At 42.9% G+C, this 21,265-nt stretch overlaps 1 protein-coding gene across 1 annotated transcript; it reads right to left on the bottom strand.

Annotated features, from left to right (window-relative positions):
• Nucleotides 1-301: 301 nt before the first annotated feature.
• On the bottom strand, nt 302-8,070 carry LOC111978288 (metalloproteinase inhibitor 2). The gene is made up of 5 exons (XM_024008265.2): nt 7,541-8,070; nt 5,458-5,558; nt 5,240-5,348; nt 4,533-4,657; nt 302-2,565 (listed from the first exon to the last, which is right to left on the bottom strand). Exons 1-5 carry the CDS (start codon nt 7,668-7,670, stop codon nt 2,368-2,370), a joined length of 663 nt encoding a protein of 220 aa, XP_023864033.1. The 5' UTR covers nt 7,671-8,070; the 3' UTR covers nt 302-2,367.
• Nucleotides 8,071-21,265: the final 13,195 nt, after the last annotated feature.

The raw sequence follows: 21,265 nt of genomic DNA, 5'->3' as shown, positions 1-21,265 counted from the left end.
GACCACTGCAAGAATAACAATCAGCACCCAAATCCATTTATTAATATCATGAAAAATTCAGTATACTTTATTATTTTGAATGTAACCACAAGCATGCTCAAGTCTAAATTGCCCTCCCTGTTCTTTAGTTCTTTCACCAGAAAAAGTGCCTCAAGTACTCTGTGCAATTTGGGATGCAGGCTCTGTTTTCAGACCCAAAACAGCGAGAATCTCTATTTAGTCAGCACCRTTTAGTGGTGCAACATGGGAAACACTAAATCAAGGGCTGATAACTATCAACAGCACAGACACACAGAAAAAGTTATTTCAAAGGTTTGGTTTTATTTGATAATACTGTTGTATATTTTTGTACATTGGCTGAACGTCCACAAGGGACTTACACAAAGCACTAAACACATGCATAGTCTGGTTGTCTTCACACTCCACCTCTACACCCACAAAATCCCATCAACCCTTCCCTACCAACTTAGTACGTGTACATCTGAAAGCATTTGATAAGGTAGAAGAAATATGGTATTACCAAGGGATTGCCTCCTGAAAGATAGAATGAGCACCATGTTTCTTACATCCAATCCTCTTTAGATCTATGCCAGTGCCTTCCTTGCAGGTAGGCAACTAGGGGTGAGATTCACAGGAGGTTGGTGGCACCTTAATTGGGGAGGATGGGCTCCTGGTAATGGCTGGGGCGGCATGAGATCAAATACATCAAACAGTTTCAGCTTGGTTGGGTTGTGGTTCGGAGGACGCAGGGCTCTCGACCTTCACCTCTCCCGAGTCCATACAGGAGTTGCAGCGATGAGACAAGACTGTAACTACTACCAATTGGATACCACGAAACACCGTACACCTGGTCAGCGTGCACTGCACCCGGCCCACCACAGGGGTCACTAATGCGCGACGAGACAAGGATATCCCTGCCAGCCAAACCCTCCCTAACCTGGACGACGGGCCAATTGTGTGCCACCCCATGGGCCTCCCGGTCGCAGCCGGCTGCGACAGAGCCTGGGCTCGAACCCAGAATCTCTGGTGGCACTGCGATGCAGTGCCTTAGACCACTGCGCCACCCGGGAGGCTTGTAGTGCTACTTTTGACTAGGGCCCATATAGTGCACTATATAGGAATAGGGTGCCATTTGGGATACACAGTCTGCCTGACTGCAGTACGATATTAAAAACACTATAGAGAATCACAGTTTGGTCTTTACTGGAATTCCTCTTCAAAGTGCAAATCTAGTTCTAATGATGCAAATAACAATAATTATTTAAAAAACAAAAGTATATGCATAGGTACTGTACAGCAATCTAGGGGGAGTGGGTGGAGACAGTGAGGAGGGGTGAGGGGGTTGTTGAGTCTAGAAGGGCCATCGAGGGGAGGGGGGCATAACGGTGAGGGTTATGGGAGAGGGGTAATATGTGGTACCATAGGCATCCATCTCTATCACATGCCATAGACTGGTCCGGTGAGACATGCATTCTAGAAGGTTCTTTTAAAATGTTGTTATTCCCATATTTGTCTCTGACTGGGATGCTTTGGTTATTCAGACAAAATGAAATGCAACCATTTATAAAAACTAAACACCTTTCTTACCAAATGTCTATTAGAACAAGCTGGGAAGTCCCGCCTCACCATCAATCTGATTGGTCCTAACAGCATGGTTATGAGAAGCAACAAATAGCGTTTGACTAGTTAAAAAGAAAAAAGGCATCTTGGAATATGGCTTTGAAATCAAACAGAATGAGGAAACATAAGTAATGTTGAGCCATCATTGAATAGATATGGAGTCGTTCTAACCTGGGTAGTTTGACAGGGATAGAGAGCGCACTACTTTTGACCTGGGCTCTGTTACCATTTGACATACCCCCAAAAAATAAAAATAATCTGTCCTCCTGACGCCAGCCTCAGGGGGATGTGACATCATCATCACCACCACACGACCAGTATATGGGTCTTGTGGCACTAAATAGCTACACAAACATCCTGAGCCCCTGTCTAGCGCCTTCCCCTAGCCTCTAACCCTTCTGTGATTTGCAGTCCTGAAGGAACCGGATGGGTGTAAGCAATTTGACAAATACCATTTAGGGGGCTAGGTGGAGACATCACCATACTATTAATATATCCAGTCCCTTTAGATCTGAAAACACAAGGGGTAGTAGCTAGGAGTTGTTTTTGGACCAGTAAACTATTAACCGAGCTCTCTTAAATCATTCAGCTTTGCCTCGTTATATTTTATATGTGTATCAAATTAATYTTGTCCTTTCACACAGAACTTATTTTCTCCCCTAATATTTCATGAAATGTTGTTAAAAAACMTTTTCTTTAATCAGGTTGTGCAGTGGGCAGCTGGAAGGGGGTAGGGCCAGAAAGTGATTAGGGGTCCTCGATGTCCAGGAACTCCTTCTTGGGCAGAGTCACACCGCGATACCAGGAACAGGAGCCATCGGCCCTCRTGACACAGGTGTAGTGGTTAGCTTGGCGACCGTGCACCTGCTTCTCTAGCATCAGGTCTGTCCACAGACACTCCTCTGGAGCAGAGATGGCACAGGGCAGGGACGGGCAGCGCACAATCTACACAGAGACAGATACACAGGTTAAAAGGACCAAGTACCTTACTGTAATAGATCTCCATTTAAAAATGGGCAAAAATACAGTGGAAAGAAAAAGTATGTGAACCCTTTGGAATTATCAGGATTTCTGCATAAATTAGTCAATTTTATCTGATCTTCATCTTAGTCACAATAGACAGTGTGCTTAAACAAATAGTATTTTTGTCTATATTGAATACATAATTTAAACATTCACAGTGTAGGTTGGAAAAAGTATGTGAACCCCTAGGCTAATGACTTCTCCAAAAGCTAATTGGAGTCAGCTAACCTGGAGTCCAATCAATGAGACGAGATTGAAGATGTTGGTTAGAGCTGCCTTGCCATATAAAAAAAAAAGAACACACAATTTGAGTTTGCTATTCACAAGAAGCATTGCCTGATGTGAACCATGCCTCGAACAAAAGAGATCTTAGAAGACCTAAGATTAAGAACTGTTGACTTGCATAAAGCTGGAAAGGGTTACAAAAGTATCTCAAAGCTTTGATGTTGATCAGTTCACGGTAAGACAAATTGTCCATAAATGGAGTAAGTTCAGCACTGTTTCTACTCTCCCTAGGAGTGGCTGTCCTGTAAAGATGAGTGCAAGAGCACAGTGCAGAATGCTCAATGAGGTTAAGAAGAATCCTAGAGTGTCAGCTAAAGACTTACAGAAATCTCTGGAAGATGCTAACATCTCTGACGACTCTACGATACGTAAAACACTAAACAAGAATGGTGTTTATGGGAGGAAACCACAGAAGAAGCCTCTGCTGCCCCCCCCAAAAAAACATTGCTGCAAGTCTGAAGTTTGCAAAAGTGCACCTGGATGTTCCACAGCGCTACTGGCAAAATATTCTGTGGACAGATGAAACTACAGTTGAGTTGTTTGGAAGGAACACACAACACCATGTGTGGAGAAAAAAAAGGCACAGCACACCATTAAAACCTCATCCTAACTGTAAAGTATGGTGGATGGGAGCATCATGGTCTGGGGCTACTTTGCTGCCTCGATTTCGATCAGACAGAAAAATGTATTCCCAAGTTTATCAAGACATTTTGCAGGAGAACGTTAGGCCATCTGTCCACCAATTGAAGCTCAACAGAAGTTGGGTGATGCAATAGGACAATGACCCAAAACAGAAGTAAATCAACAGAATGGCTTCAGAAGAAAATACGCCTTCTGGGGTGGCACAGTCAGAGTCCTGACCTCAACCCGATTGAGATGCTGTGGRATGACCTCAAGAGTGGTTAACACCAGACATCCCAAGAATATTGCTGAACTGAAACAGTTTCGTAAAGAGGAATGGTCCAAAATTCCTCCTGACTGTTGTGCAGGTCTGATCCGCAACTACAGAAAATATTTGGTTGAAGTCATTGCTGCCAAAGGAGGGTCAACCAGTTATTAAATCCAAGCGTTCATACTTTTTCCACCCTGCACTGTGAATGTTTACACYGTGTTCAATAAAGACATGAAAACGTGTAATTGTTTGTGTTATTAGTTTAAGCAGACTGTTTGTCTATTGTTGTGACCTAGATGAAGATCAGATCAGATTTATGCAGAAATCCAGGTATTTCCGAAGGGTTCACATACTTATTCGTGCCACTSTAGCTTTTTTAGCAAAAAAACTTGCTAAATTTTGCCAAGTCAGAGTAGGGAGGGGAAAACTAAAAACTAGCTGTTATTATTGGCAGAGGTTTGTTATTGGTCTATTAACCAATTTGCACTGTAAAGCCGAAACTCCCGCCCAAGCAAACCTGCTGATTAGAAGGCCCTCTGTAGATAGTTGAAAATACAAAATCAGGAAATAACTGATAGAAAAAAAAATTACTTATTGTACAACAGCTGATGAAACTATGATAGYAAACACAGGGAAAACAGAATTGACTGCACTGGGCCTTTAAAATTGGTTTCCCTATCCATCTACCCCTTGCTTCCCACCACCTCCCTACCTTGCAGTCACAGCCCATCTGATAGCGCTGAGTCAGACTCTTCTTCTGAGTGGGGCTCATGGACTCCCAGGGCGTGATGTAGTCACACAGGGTCACATGCATCTTCCCACCTGCCTCCACCTTGCCTGCAGAAGAAAAGATAAGGCAGGGAAGAGATCCTCTTTAAAAAAACAGCAACAGAAATGTGGTTCTGAAACACTAAATCAGACATGGTTTTCTTTCCTCCCCCTTCCTTAGATGGGGACAGACAGCGGTTAGAAAAGGGAGAGGGTGTGAGGAGTAGAATGAGGAGAGGGGTGAGTCATTGAAAGGCTAGTCTTACAGAAAATGGTTTTCACCATGCCGAGGTCCATTGGGAATCCTAAAGGAGGAAACACTAGCCTCAGCAGTCCCTGGCCTGGTGTTCCCTGTAATTAGGCTGTGTGAGAGAACGAGTAGGGAAACCAAAGCACGCATGATCTAATGCCCCTCTGTGTCTCGCTTTACGTCTAGCCCATGTCTGCTCTAGTTGTGCTCACTCGGCACCTTCTGGCACAGCCTGATCCCAGATCTGTTTGTGCCGTCTTGCCAACTCCTTATAACACTAATAACTGTAAGACTAGGCAAGGCAGCACAAACAGCTCTGGGATCAGGCTACTTTTAGCACATAGCGGAGGGAGATTAACTATGCCATCAGTGTGTGGTAAGGTCCAACAGACTATCCTCACCTGAGATCAGGTACTCCTTCTTGCCACTGGTATCGAAGGTAACGCCACACACAGCGGAGACTGGAGCAGTGAAGATCTCCTCAATGTCCTGGTCAGGACCCTTATACATCTACAACTCAACAGGTCAGGGTTAGATGAACACAGGTCTCATATCTTACACAACCACAGGTGACGTGTTAGAAGTCAGAGGGGGTTAGAGGTTGTGGATGTAGTCTCACCTTGAGCTGTTTGACGTCATACTGTATCCTGGTGATGGGGTTACCATAGATATCATTCCCAGCATCTACCTCCTTCTCCCCCACCACCTTTGCGCGGATCACTGCAGGGAAACAGGATCAGAGGACATAACACACACACGAGTCCCGAAAACAAAGCTTCTGTTTGAATTCCTTCTCCCACCACATCTAGTTAACCACCTGCAGATGGTGCCCAGGCAGCCTGAACAGCCTTGACTGCAGCCTGGCATTCCTACAGCACAGTAATAAACCAACAACCCACAATACAGGGAGTCAAAACAGCCTTTGTTGTTTTGACTGTTTCAGGATGTGAACAAGCTGCCAGTAACATTCCAGATGTTCATGCCCCAAATCACATCACCATTTGTTAGCACATATGGATAGGGAGAGATGTTTCAGGCAGTGAGACCACAAGGCTGTGATTTAGGCACATTATCGAGAGACAGACAAAATGTAGTGACACTGAAGGATAGAGGACAGACCTACTAGTATGATAAAGTATAAGCTGTAGTTCCTGTGTGTTAAAAGCCTCACAAACGACGTCATGCTTTAGCTATGGGAAGGGAATGGAAAATATGAGCAATAGGCAAGAACGTAAAAATCACAGGAGAAAAAATAATTTAAAAAACACTCCACAGGGGTGACTGCCATTGCCCTGTCCCCTCAGGTTCCCTTTCTGGCGTGACACAGAAGCAAACATGGGAGGGGTTCACTGCAGAGTAAACGTCTGACTCCATCTCTCCCCTGGTCCAGGTCGCATGCTTATCTGCACATGTAACCACTTCCCAAGTTCATAGAGGGAGCTCACGGAGGGTGATGCAAACACACCGAGTGCCAGCAGTATACCTGGCTGGCTCAGTCTCCTGCATTCTGTGGAGTTTTTCCTCTTGTTTCCTGACCTCCTTCAGACCCAGAAGCTAATGAGCACTAAGGACTCTGGGAATAGAACAGTGTAGACAGCACGCTCAGCTCAGGGAAACAGTGATTTGGGACTGCTGCCTGTTTAATGGCTTTTTCAGAATCATGTTGTTTTCACTAGTCAGAATGACCAGGAAGCAGATGACTTCTGAGGAGTGAACACTGTTGACAAAGTCAGGGGATCCCACCCTGTAAGTCAACTCTGTGTGTGTGTGTCCCTATTCTCATGGATACCGTGTATATTTGAGAGAGGTCCTTAACTTTTATAGCTTTTTCCTTTTGAGTTCCCAGAACTGACAGCCAGATGTCATACGCTGCCAGATGGACGCATTCGTATGTGACTGAGAGAAGGCTATACATCAGTGGTGTGTACTGTACGTCTGTGCAGTCTTGTGTGTTGCACCTGAGTCTTTGAAGTGGTGTGTGTGTTGCTATCCTGCTACATTAGGTCAGTGCAGAGCAGGAAAACCCCAGAAACATTCCTGTCATTCCTCACAGCTACACCCCTCAGAGGAAGTAGAGGAGAGTGAAACTGGTATGACAGACTTGTTCAGAGGGATTCGAGCATAATTTATACAACCCTGCTTATTCCATCCTAGTTTCCCCTGCTCTCTCCCCCTCTTTATGTCTTCATTTTCTATTTGCTGTGCCACGTCCACAAGCCAGACTGCACTCCTAGCCCCACAGCAGATACCAAAGCACTAAACTCATAGGGGACTGTGTGTGTCCTCTGTTTTACTGTACATGGCTGCAGCATAGTCAGGTGGAGACAAGCCTTCAGATCTCAGGCAAAGTAACTACTCATGCGAGCCAACCACCTCAGTTACACATTTCCTGTTGTATCATGCAACAGGAAACAGCCAGTGTAACTGAATAAGTAAAGAACACTGTTTGCGTCCCAAATAACACCATATCACCTACATGAACAAATTACAAACTACAATGTGAACGTACAAACTGACACGTCCATCATACGTATAGGCCTAAGCGACTGCATAAGTGACCAACTAACTTATCCCACCGCTGCCACCAGTGTAGCGACAGAGCTGGAAAGCACACTACTACCTGCCATGAAGGACCAGACCTCTTGACAGAGGCTGTAGCAGAGAAACAACAAGGTGCACGTGAGGGCGTAGCCGTTGCTCACCTACGTCCGCGTTGCAGAACGCCTGTTGTGGGTGCACGGGGGCACAGCTGCACCCTTCAACGAGCTCCTCCGCCTGCCACAGAAGCAGCACCGTCAGAGTGCAGAGTACGCCGTTAATTGATAACTGCATTTTCTCCAGAGGTGTCTCCGTTGTTTACCGTCCTTTGAAATGCGGGGGAAAAAATGCCCGTATAGAGAGTGAAATTCGCCGAGTGGGCTGTAGGCTATGTGTCAACAGCTACAAAGACCGTTAACCAAAACCAAATAACATAAGAAAACAGCAGGTCCTGAGCCCCTAGTAGTCCCTCGCAGGGAAAAAACAAATGTGTGACCTTCACTTTGAGTCGTTGCGCGTTTCTATCTTTTGGGTGTGTTTTAATTTCTCCGTGATTAGGCTGCTTTTAAGGCTGCTGCAGGATGGACTCCTCCCCTCTCGGTGACGATTCGTCCAGCGGTAAGCGCTCGAGCCCTGGGATGAACGTTTTCCTATTCTCTTTGCCTGCCTGCCTGCCTAAACTCCTTACTCCGGCCGAACGCCACGCCACGCCTACGGACGTAGTTTTTTTCTCCACATTGAGGGGGTTCGATTAATCTCGCCCGGGCGCCCGGTAGGCGTGTTTTGCACCGACAGAAAGTTGATTGCATTCGATAGATAGATAGATGTATTTGATAATTTAAAACACAATACAATCACACATGCTGATAATGCATTTCAAATCATCAAGGATGAAACAAAAATAATTGTAATTGTGGTCCTCTTAAATAAATGACGAAAATGTTTTACAAACATAACATAGTAGGCCTAGGCTAGACAGTAGACCTAACCTACTAGGCATAATTGGGTTACAGATACAGTATAATAATAAATAATACAAATTTACTAGAAAACTCAAACATTTAATTTGTGGAAAAGAGATGTATGTTTCTGGACAATGCAACATGCTGCCTTGTTGAGAAAATGACAGAATGGCGCAAATAACTGTTTGATTTGAGATCTGAGTTTCTTCTCAATCTGAGTACCTTCTCATGGATCTGAGTACCTTCTCAAGGAGTTCTAGAATGGAAATCCATTCTAGACTATCTGATTGGTCCCAGGAACCGATGGATTAGGCCAGAGGCAGAATACAGGTGGTAAAGCAGTGTTTGAAAATGCATCATTGGCTTTGATACTCTGATTGGTTAAAGATGATCCAATCACTGATGACTTTGTTTTGTACTGGAGGCGAAAGAAACGCACACCTGTTTAGGCGAGGTGCTGGCTAGCAGAGTAGAACACTTGAAAAATAAATGAGAGCCGCACACTCTAGGAGCTCAGATGCAATCATTTAATAACCTAATAACGAAGTGCTAATAGACAAGCTGTCTTCATCAGACTATAATGACAAACACTGCAGGTCACTATTTATATAGTGTCAAAGGACACACACAGGTGTCTGTAATTATGGCCGGGTGTGGCTTGATATCATTGGTTTATTTACAGATATAAATAGAACTTATAAAAAACATAAATAGATAGCATACGATCATAGGTACAATTTGGCTACATAGGCCTACAAACATTTACAATGAATAGCAAAATCACAATAATCACAAGAATGGCTTCAGATCAAAGTCTACGTTGAGACCGATGGGAGCAAGGGTCTTTAAATTAAAGATTCAGGCAGCCTCTGGTTTTAACAATAAATTGTCTAGGTCACCCCCTCTCCTAGGGAGGGTGACATGTTCGATGCCAATATAACGTAGAGACGAAATCGAGTGGTTTGCTTCCAAAAAGTGGGCCGCAACTGGGTACGTTGAGTTTTTGCAGCTAATGGTGCTACGATGCTCAGAGATTTGTACTTTTAACGCTTTGTTTTGTACAACACACCTCATTTTGACCTCGACACAAACGCCTTCAATAATGGCAGTCTCAGACTGAAGTATGTAGCGAACAATAAAGCAGAGGAATAGTTCAGTTTGAGTCGTCAGGCAACTATTCTCTTCTCCTCTCCTCTGTTTTGAATCGCATTCTCTTCTCTGTCCAGTAGAGCTGCTGACCTTATTTGCATGTTGAGAGAGAGAAGGAGAACGAGAGAATGAGGACTTGATAGAGAGAGGAGGGAGAGAGAGAGACCTTGCCCTCTGAAAGGTCAGAATAGTAGGGGTTTTGTTTTGACCCCACTGTGCGAGGTCAAGAGGTCAGGATGATTTATATCAGGCTTTTTATGCTGTGACTGCTGGTCACCAGAGTTGGGATTTTACGACTGACAGTTGACCTTTAAAAAATAATATGTTGAAGTACATCTATGACAACAGTTGCATGTATGGGGGCAACCTCTGAAAGTGACACACAAGATATAGACAGTATGACAGATAGTTCAGAAGTACAAACGTGTGTCACTGTCACCATGGAAACCCCAAAAGTGGTCAGTCAACCCAATCCGGACAAATAACCTTATAACCTTACAGAATTTGTCCATCCCTTTTGCAAACACTCACACAAACATTTCCGTGCTTGTGTTTATAAGTGTTCTATAACAATGCACTACCAACTGAATGTCTCTGTTGGTGCAGTCGAGGTTGTACATTTCAGGGGTAAATATGTATGACATTGGATTTGTGCATATAATACTGATATGGGATTTTCAATTGATTATGTATTTCTTTGTTTACTTTTGTTTCCATAAAAGCCCATTTGGACGGTTGTTGAAAATTAGCGCAAGCTAGAAACAATATAGTGCAATGCATCAGACGATTGTTTGTTCAATGTTTCAATGTGTTTGTACTTGTCCCTATCCGAAAATATGTGCAGGGTGTGTGTGTTTGTGAGAGAGAGAGACAGGGAGAGACAGGGAGAGACAGAGAGAGAGAGAGAGAGGGACGGACGGACAACTGTAGTTTAATGGATGTGGTGACCAACACAACTGGGAAACCATGTAGAGAATGTGCAGCGTGTGCCCAGATCTGGTGGTTTAGTCATCTCTATGCTCTCCTCTATCTCGCTATGAAATTAGCCCAAAACAAGTCATCTCTGTGCTCTCCTCTATCTCGCTTTGAAATGACCCCAGAACAAGACGGCTGCTCTGTAGTCAATCATCATAGACCATCAGTAAAGATCAGCACTATCATCGTCAGCACAGGCACTTAACCATCATGATGATAATGTAGATGTGTGTGATAAAGTATACCAACCGGTGTGGAGGCAAAAGCAGACATTCTAATGTATTGTGTCAGGCTAGGCTTATCATCGTATGAGGCTGTGACTTTGCACACTTCCTCTGTCACTTCTGCTTTCTGGCAGGTTGTTACGGGGTGAGGATGTTACACAGAAGTTGTTCCCAGAAGAACAACGTGTAGCAATGGCCAGGGCTGAGAATTGTGAAAGTGACAGCTAAGTTGGTAAACACTCATACATGTATGCATTTGCTCACGTTCGTTGTAATGAGGAGACCAAGGTGCAGCGTGATATGCATACATTCTTCTTTTAATGAAGACAGAACCGTGACACTATATAAAGTGAGTGCTGACAGGCAACTACACATAGACAAGAACCCACCAAACCAAAAGGGAAAATGGCAACCTAAATAGGATCCCCAATCAGAGACAACGATAAACAGCTGCCTCTGATTGGGAACCAATTCAGGTCACCATAGACCTACAATTACCTAGACTTACACAAACCCTAGATCTACAAAAACCCTAGACAAGCCAAACAAGCATACCCACCCTCGTCACACCCTGACCTGACCAAAATAATACAGAAAACATAGATAACTAAGGTCAGGGTGTGACACACATACACAGCTTCTCACACACATACAGGTAATCACACACATACACAAACTGTATGATGGTCATTCCATGAAACCGGTACGATTTGAATCCCTCTGACCTATATTTTAAATATTGGGCCACCAAAATCGAATTTAAAAAATAAATGTCTCCTGTAATGAAGTTTAAGAAAATCTTTAATATCAGAAAATATCTTGTTTTCAACTGACACCAAGCGTGGCCTTCATTGAATTTGTACTTAGGATATAATAAAATGTGCAAATAATCCATACATTTTGCCTGTCACGCCCTGGCCTTAGTATNTGCAGTTTTATCACAACACAAAGCCACAAGTTGAGAGATTGTGCAATTGACATGCTGACTGCAGGAATGTCCACCACAGTGTTTGCCAGAGAATTGAATCTACCATAAGCCACCTCCAACGTCGTTTTAGAGAATTTAGCAGTACGTCCAACTGGCCTCACAACCGCAGACCAATTGTAACCACGCCAGCCCAGGACCTCCACATCCAGCTTCTTCACCTGCGGGATCATCTGAGCCCAGTCACCCAGACGGCTGATGAAACTGTGGGTTTACATAACTGAAGAATTTCTGCACAAACTGTCAGAAATTGTCTCAGGGAAGCTCATCTGCTTGCTTGTCGTCCTAACCAGGGTCTTGACCTGAATGCAATTTGGTGTCGTAAGTGACTTCATTTGGCAAGTGCTCACCTTCGATGGCCATTGGCACGCTGGAGACGTGTGCTCCTCATGGATGAATCACAGTTCAAATGTACATTTAGTAGACACWKTTATCCAGAGCAACTTACAGGAGCAATTATGATTAAGTGCAGATTTTTTACCTAGTTGGCTCAGGGACTCGAAACGGCGACCTTTCGGTTACTGGCCCAACGCTCTTAACCGCTAGACTACCTGCATCAGCCATACAACGTGTATGGCATCATATGGGRGAGCGGTTWGCTGATGTCAACGTTGTGAACAGAATGCCCCATGGTGGCGGTGGGGTTATGGTAAGGGGCAGGTATAAGCTACAGACAATGAACACAATTGCATTTCAGTCAATGGCAATTTGAACGCACAGAGATATCGTGACGAGATCCTGAGGCCCATTGGTTTGCCATTCATCCGCTGCCATCATCTCACGTTTCAGCATGATAATACACAGCCCCATTTCGCAAAGATCTATACACAATTCCTGGTACTGAAAATGTCCCAGTTCTTCCATGGCCAGACATGTCACCCATTGAGCATGTTTGGGATGCTCTGGATCAACGTGTACAACWGTGTMRRKSWMRRCSCSKKWATKRKRKWKKWRRMCYCACAGCCATTGAAGAGYAGTGCTACAACATTCCACAATCAACAGCCTGATCAAGAAGGAGATGTGTCATGCTGCATGAGGCAAATGGTGGTCACACCAGATACTGACTTGTTTTCTGATCCACGCACCTACCTTTTAAAGGTATCTGTGACCAACAGATGCATATCTGTATTCCCAGTCATGTGAAATCCGTAGATTAGAGCCTAATGAATTCATTTAAATTGACCGATTTATTTATATGAACTGTAACTCAGTAAAATCTGACTGTTGCATGTTGACTTCATATTTTTGATCAGTGTACATTTGGTTAAGTTGTCAACTAACTTGAATTCAACAACAAATGTCACCATATCCAAAAAATACACAATTCCCTTATGTTGATGACTTTTTGAAACTCCAATCTTTTTCACYTTGATTCAACGTTATATTGATTTTTGTTGCTGAAGTGACGTGGAAACAACGTTGATTCAACCAGTTTTTCCCCAGCAGAATCTCTTTGAAGTGGTTTGTGTGTCGGTCTGTTGCTGTCCCACTGCATTAGTTTGGTGCGGAGCGGGAAAACCCCAGGAACATTCCTGTCATTCCTCGCAGCTACACCCCTCAGAGGAAGGAGGGAAAGAAGAAAGGAGGATAGAAAGAGGACTGGTGTGAGTGTAGTTCTGAGAGGGATTCTAAAGCAGAATTTATACTACCCTGTTAAGTCCATCTTAGTCTCCCTTGCTCGCTCACTCTTTATGTCTTCCTCTCATCCGGCTGTGCCACGTCCACAAACCAGGCGATACTCCTAGCCCCACAGCAGACCCTGAAGCACTGTAAACTCATAGGGGACTGTGTGCAGCGTTTCCCCTGTATTAAATTTAGCAGCAGCACACCGCCACTGCTAAATTGTTGCTGTCACAGACAAAAAAAAAAAAGTGGACACCTGCTCATCAAACATCTTATTCCAAAATCATGGGCATTAGAGTTTGTCCCCCCCTTTGATGCTATTACAACCTCCACTCTTCTGGGAAGGCTTTCCACTAGATGTTGGAACATTGCTGCAGGGACTGGCTTCCATTCGGCCACAAGAGCATTAGTGAAGTCAGGCACTGATGTTGGGCGATATGGCGTTTCAATTCAGGTGTTCAATGAGGTTGAGGTCATGGCTCTGTACAAGCAAGTCAAGTCCTTCCACACCGATCTCGACAAACCATTTGTATGGACCTCGCTTTGCYCACGGGTGCATTGTCATGCTGAAACAGGAAAAGGCCTTCCCCAAACTGTTGCCACAAAGTTGGAAGCACAGAATCGTCTAGAATGTCATTGTATGCTGTAGCATTAAGTGTTCGCCGTCAATGCTCCAGTCCAATGGCGGCGAGCTTTACCCCACTCCAGCCGACGCTTGGCATTGCGTATGGTGATCTTAGGCTTGTGTGCAGCTGCTAGGCCATGGAAACGGATGGAAATTTCATGAAGCTCCCGACGAACAGTTCTTGTGCTGACATTGCTTCCAGAGGCAGTTTGGAACTCGGRAGTGAGTGTGACAACCGAGGACAGACACTTTTACGCGCTTCAGCACTCGGCAGTCCCGTTCTGTGAGCTTGTGGCCTACCACGTCGCGGCTGAGCCGTTGTTGCTCATAGACGTTTCCACTTCACAATAACAGCACTTACAGTTGACCGTGGCAGCTCTAGCAGGGCTTGAGGTGTGTGCACACAGTCAAAAGTTGACACCTACTCATTCAAGGAGTTCTTTAAATTTTACTATTTTCTACATCAAAACTATGAAATAACACATATGGAATCATGTAGTAATAAAACTCGCTTCAAACAAATCAAAATATATTTGCTTTTCTTCAGAGTAGCCACCCTTTGCCTTGATGACAGCTTTGCACTTTTGGCATTCTCTCAACCAGCTTCTCCTGGAATGCTTTTACAACAGTCTTGAAGGAGTTCCCGCATATGCTGAGCACTTGTTGGCTGCTTTTCCTTCACTCTGCAGTCCAACTCATCCCAAACTATCTCAATTGGATTGAGGTCGGGTGATTGTGGAGGCCAGGTCATCTGATGCAGTACTCCATCACTCTCCTTGGTCAAATAGCCCTTACACAACCTGGAGGTGTGTTGGGTCATTGCCTGTTGAAAAACAAATGATAGTCCCACTAAGCGCAAACCATCACACCTCCTTCATGGTGGGAACCACACATGAGGAGATCATCCGTTCACCTACTCTGCGTCTCAAAGACACGGCAGTTGGAACCAAAAATCTCAAATTTGGACTCATCAGACCAAAGGACAGAGTTGCACCGGTCTAATGTRCATTGCTCATTTTTCTTGGCACAAGCAAGTCTTCTTATTTGTGTCCTTTAGTAGGGGTTCCATTGCAGCAATTTCACCATGAAGGCCTGATTCACGCAGTCTCTTCTGAACTGTTAATGTTGACATGTGTCATTTACTTGAACTCTGTGAAYCATTTATTTGGGCTGCAACTTGAGGCTGGTAACTCTAATGAACTTCTCTGCAGCAGAGGTAACTCTGGGTCATCCTTGCCTGTTGCGGTCCTCATGAGAGCCAGTTTCGTCATAGGGCTTMGTGGTTTTTGCWATTGCCCTTGAAGAAATTTTCAGAGTTTCTTCCAGACTGACCTTCATGTCTTAAAGCAATGATGGACTGTCATTTCGCTTTGCTTATTTGAACTGTTCTTGCCATAATATGGACAGTCTTCTACCAAATAAGGCTATATTCTGTATGCCACCCCTACCTTGTCACAACAAAACTGATTGGCTCAAACGCATTAAGGAAAGAAATTACACAAATCAAATAAGGCACACCTGTTAATTGAAATGCATTCTAGGTGACTACCTCATGAAGCTGGTTGAGAGAATGCCAKGGGTGCAAAGCTGTCATCAAGCCAAAGTGTGGCTACTTTGAAGAATCTCAAATAGATTTTGATTTGTTTAACCCTTTTTGGTTACTACATGATTCCATATGTGTTATTTCATAGTTTTGATGTACTCACTATTTTCCACATTGTAGAATGATAGTAAAAAATTAAGAAAAATCCTTGAATGAGTAGGTCATCCAAACTTGCGTGGTACTAATTTATAAATAAAACACAAAAAAAATTGCTTAATAACTTTGATGGAAAAACACTTTCAGTGTACACTTAAATGAGTATAACCAGACAAAGTTTGTAGAAAAGATAGAAATATATATTTCATATCATTKAATCTTTGATAAATTGAAATCACCACAGAAAAAGCTCAAGCAATGAAACCAATTGATTTTGTTTGAGCATAACACAGAATTAGCCATGGCAAAATGTGTAGAATTGTAGGAAAGTAGCCCCTATTGAGACAGAAAAAAACCTTGCTTATTTCTAATAGCACACCTGCCTGATAATATTGTATGGTGCCATGTACAGGCTATGGTAAAAGAGCCTTAATCATTTTTTGCCAATATTGGGCTCATTTTTGGGCCAGGATTATAGAGTTGGTGTTGGCATCATTAATTTTCATTCACTGGAGTAAAAAGCACCAGAAATTCACTTCACAGTCCTACAAAAAAATTAAAAACACATTCTGGGGGGCATGTTCCCATGACCCTGCCACGCTTTTTGCCACCATATGCAAAAAAAAATCTAAGGAAACAAATGGTATGCATGTGTCACCTCTGCATTACTATCAGACCCTGTCCTACATGTCTGCAGAATTCTCAGGTGGAAACAACACAAGCCTTCAGATCTCTCAAGCAAAGTTACTAATCATCTGCTTACATTTGAGGTTGGAAATTGGTCAATCAATTCTCATCAGTCAACAGGAAACAGCCAGTGTGGAAAAGAAGGGTGGTTCCATGTCATTTCAGCAAACCATGACACCAACCATCTCAGATTGTTATGAAATTTGTTCAAAACACAAAATAATGTTTCCGGAATGCTTGTTTTAATYTAATTTGATGAGAAATTAAGCTGATTGATTGCACCCAAATTGGCCATTTTAATTTAAAGTATTTAACATATTCAATAAATAGTAACCAACATCCGAATTGGAACAAACTTTTTCTAACAATGAGTAAGACCCTGAAGAAGTGACCAAATCTGCCACCAGTAGCGACTTTGGGAAAACAGACAGAACTGGCAAGTACACTGCTACCTTAAAGGACCAGACCTCTTGACAGAGGCTATAGTAATGACATAACAACAGAAGGTACACGTGAGGGCGTAGCCTGTCAATCACTTACCTACGTCCGCGTTACAGAAAGCCTGTTGCGGGTGCACGGGTGCACAGCTGCAAGCTTCCACTAGCTCCTCTGCCCGCCACAAAATCAGTACCGTCAGCGTACAGAGGACGCCGTTAATTGACAACGCCATTTTCTCCCGCGTTGTTCACCTTCCTTTGAAATGCGGAAAAAAAAGTGTCCRTATTGAGATTGAAATCCGCTGAGCGCTGTCTGTGTGCGTAGGCTATCTGTGTGTGAGTACAGCTACAATCAGTGTGTTGCTCCGATACCAATGACAAGAATAACCGAAGAAGACCGCAGGTCCTGGGTCCCCACACGCAGTTTAGCAGTTCTGAGCAGGAGGAAACGAAAATCCACCTTTAGAACGTCGTGAAGGAACCGCTGCTGCACTGTCCAACAGTGCGACCGTTCACTGGAGTCTGTTGCTATTCATTTCGGGATCAGCTGGGTTTTAAGGGTGCTGCATGTTGGACTCCTCCCCCCTCGGCAACGATTCGTCCTGCGGTAGGCGCTGAAGCCCTACGTTCAAAGTTTTCCTCTCCTCATATTCTCCTCTCTTCTGAATCGCATCCCTCTTCTCCGTCTGTAGCTGCTGCTGACGTTATCAGCATATTCAGAGAGAGTGAGAACATTGTAAATACCACCAATATTTATCTGTTTATTTACAGTGAACATATTCATACCCCTTGACTTATTCCACAGTTTGATTACATTTTTGTTATCTCAACCATCAACCCACAACACCCCATAATGTGTGTTAGACATTTTAGCAAATTTATTGAAAATGAAATACATAAATATCTAATTTACAGAAGTATTCTCACCCCTGAGTCAATACATGTCTTTCTGGGTACATCTAAGAGCTTTGGACACCTGGATTGTACAATATTTGCACATGATTCTGTTTTAAATTCTTCAAGCTCTGTCGAGTTAGTTGTTGCTCATTGCTAGGCAGCCATTTTCAAGTATTGCCATATATTTTCAAGACAATTTTTATCAAACTGTAACTAGGCCAGTCAGGAACATTCAATGTCATCTTGGTAAGCAACTCCWGTGTATATTTGGCCTTGTGTTTTAGGTTAGTGTCCTGCTGAAAGGTGAATTTGTCTCCCAGTGTCTGTTGGAAAGCAGACCGAACCAGGATTTCCTCTAGGAGTGTGCTTCTACTTAGCTCTATTCCGTTTCTTTTTAACCTAAAAAACTCCCTAGTCCTTGCCGATGACAAGCATATCCATAACATGATGCAGCCACCACCATGCTTGAAAATATGAAGAGTGGTACTCAGTGATGTGTTGTTGATTTTGCCCCAAACATAACACTTTTTTTTTCAGGACATAAAGTTAATTTCTTTGCCACATATTTGCAGTTTTTTAGTGCCTTATTGCAAACCGGGATGCATGTTTTGGAATATTTGTATTCTGTACAGGCTTCCTTCTTTTCAATCTGTAATTTAGGTTAGTATTGTGGATCAACTGCAATGTTGTTGATCCATCCTCAGTTTTCTCCTATCACAGCCATTAAACTCTGTAACTGTTTAAAAGTTACCATTAGCCTCATGGTAAAATRCCGAGCGGTTCCCTTACTCTCCAGCAACTCAGTTCGGAAAGAGGCCTGTATCTTTGTAGTGACTGGATGTATTCATACACCATCCAAAGTGTAATTAATAACTTCACCATGCTCAAAGGGATATTCAATGTCTGTTTTTTATTTTTTATCCATCTATCAATAGGTGCCTGTCATTGTTGAGGCATTGGAAAACCTCCCTGGTCTTTGTTGTTGAATCTGTGTTTGAAATTCACTGCTCGACTGAGGGACCTTACAGATAATTGTATGTTGCACACAGAGTGAGTCCATGCATCTTATTATGTGACTTGTAAAGCAAAGTTTTACTCCTGAATTTTATTTAGGATTGCCATAACAAAAGGGTAGAATACTTATTGACTCAAAACATTTAAGCTTTTCATTTTTTATTAATTTGTAAACATTTCTAAAAACACAATTCCACTTTGACATTATGGTGTATTGTGTGTAGACCAGTGACGCAAAATCTCAAGTTAATCATGAAGGCCTGATTCACGCAATGTATCTTCCCCCACTATTCGTACTATAACTATTTGCACATTGGTAAAACACTGTACATAGCTGATAAATACACTGAACAAAAATATAAACACAACATGCAACAATTTCAAAGATTTTATATGAGTTASAGTTCATATAAGGAAATCCGTCAATTYAAATAAGTTTCTTACAGTTTGTGCAAATAAAATTGATTTGCAAACTCACTGTTTCATCAGCTTTCAGGGTGACTGGTCTCAGACGATCCCGCAGGTGAAGAAGCCGGATYTGGAGTTCCTGGGCTGGTCTGGTTACAAGTGGTCTGCGGTTGTGAGGCTGGTTGGACGTACTGCCAAATTCTCAAACATTACATTGGAAGAGGCTTATGGTAGAGAAATTAACATTTTAGAGTGGCCTTTTATTGTCCTCAGCACAAGGTGCACCTGTCTAATGACCATGCTATTTAATCAGCTTCTTGATATGCCACACCTGTCAGGTGGAAGGATTATATTGGTAAAGGACAAATGCTCACTAACAGGGATGTAAACCAATTTGTGCACTAAATTTGAGAGAAATAAGCCTTTTGTGRGCATGGAACATTTCTGTGTTCTTTTATTTCAGRTCATGAAACATGGGACCAACACTTTACGTGTTGAGTTTCTATTTTTCAGTATAAAACATTTGAAATGTCTTTATCTTTTTGAAACCTTGTTTACTGTTAATTTCTAATAGTTTTTTGTTGATGTTGTTTTTGTTTCTTCTCACTTTTGTTTATTGTTTATTTAATTTGCTTTGGCAATGTATACATACAGTATGTTTCCCATGCCAATAAAGCACATTTGAATTGAACGAGAGAGAGAGAGACCTTCTGAAAGGTCAGAACAGTAGTGGTTTTCTTTTGACCCCACTGTGCGCTGTCCCTGACCCCTGACCTGATAGAGATAGAGGTCAGGATTTACATCAGGCTTTCGACACTGCGGCTGTTGGTCACCAGAGTTAGGATTTCACGGCCGACAGTTGACCTTTAAAACAGAATATGTTGACGTACATCTATGACAACAGTTGAATGTATGGGGACACCTCTGGAAGTGACACACAAGACATAGTATGACAGACAGTTCAGAAGTACAAATATGTGTCACTGTCACCATGGAAACCCCAACAGGGCTGAGTCAACCCAATCCAGACAAATAACCTTTTAACCCTGCAGAACTTATCTTTCCCCCTTTTAAAAARGCACAAAAGCACATACACACACGTTTAAAAAAAAAAGTGCTGCTGTATAACAATGCAATATAGTGGCTTGACTATCTGGATGTCCTGTTGGTGTAGCTGATGTGCAGGGTGTGTGTATGTATGTCTTTGTTTGTGGGTGCGTGTGTGTTTGTGAGAAAGAGAGAGAGAGAGAGCAGGGCGGACAAATGTACTTTAATGGCTGTGGTGATCGACTCAACTGGGAAACTATGCAGAGAATGTGCAGTGTGTGCCCAGAACTGGTGGTTTAGTCATCTTTCTGCTCTCCTCTCGCTATGAAATGACCCCAAAACAAGATGGCTGCTCAGTAGTCAGTGATCATAGTCCATTTGTAAGCACCAACTCTATCAGCACAGGCAATTAACCGTCATGATAATAAGGTGTGTGTGTGTGTGCATGCGAGTGAGTGAGTGAATCAAAGCTAGATTCCGGTCTGACAGCAAAAGTGGATGTTCCATGTCTCAAGCAAGGCTCATCATCACGTGAGGCTGCAACACTACTTCTAACTCTTCTGCTTTCTGATGATAGGATGTTAGGGGGTGAGGAAATGCAGATAATATACAGAAGCTGTGCCCAGAGGAGATGTGTAGCAATACCAGGGCACGAGAATTGTGAAAGTGACAGCTTAGTTGGTACACACTCACACATACAAATGCATTTGCTGGTACACAGCTTCTCAAACACACACAGGTAATCACACACAGACGCAACCTCCCATTGCTGTTTTTCTCAGTCCATGGTGAGATTTTACAACCACTTTAGTTACCGAAATGTATGAATCGTAAATGTAAATAAGGATGTTTTATGAATGTTGAGGAAAAAGCTTTTGTCACTTGGAGCAATAGCACCACCGTGTGGCAGACAAGACAGAGCAAAACAGTTGGCTAAAACAGACCTGGCAACCAGAGGGGTATACTAGAAAGCCATTTCAATGAGTTACACAGAGTTACACACATACACCTTAGCCAAATACATTTAAACTCAGTTTTTCACAATTCCTGACATTTAATCCTAGTAAAAATTCCCTGTCTAAGGTCAGTTAGGATCACCACTTTATTTTAATTATGTGAAATGTCAGAATAATAGTAGAGAGAATGATTTATTTCAG

The sequence above is a fragment of the Salvelinus sp. IW2-2015 genome, linkage group LG18 (genome assembly GCF_002910315.2).
Source record: "Salvelinus sp. IW2-2015 linkage group LG18, ASM291031v2, whole genome shotgun sequence".
Taxonomy (NCBI): Eukaryota; Metazoa; Chordata; class Actinopteri; order Salmoniformes; family Salmonidae; genus Salvelinus; species Salvelinus sp. IW2-2015.
This window is presented reverse-complemented; position numbering and strand designations above follow the sequence as displayed.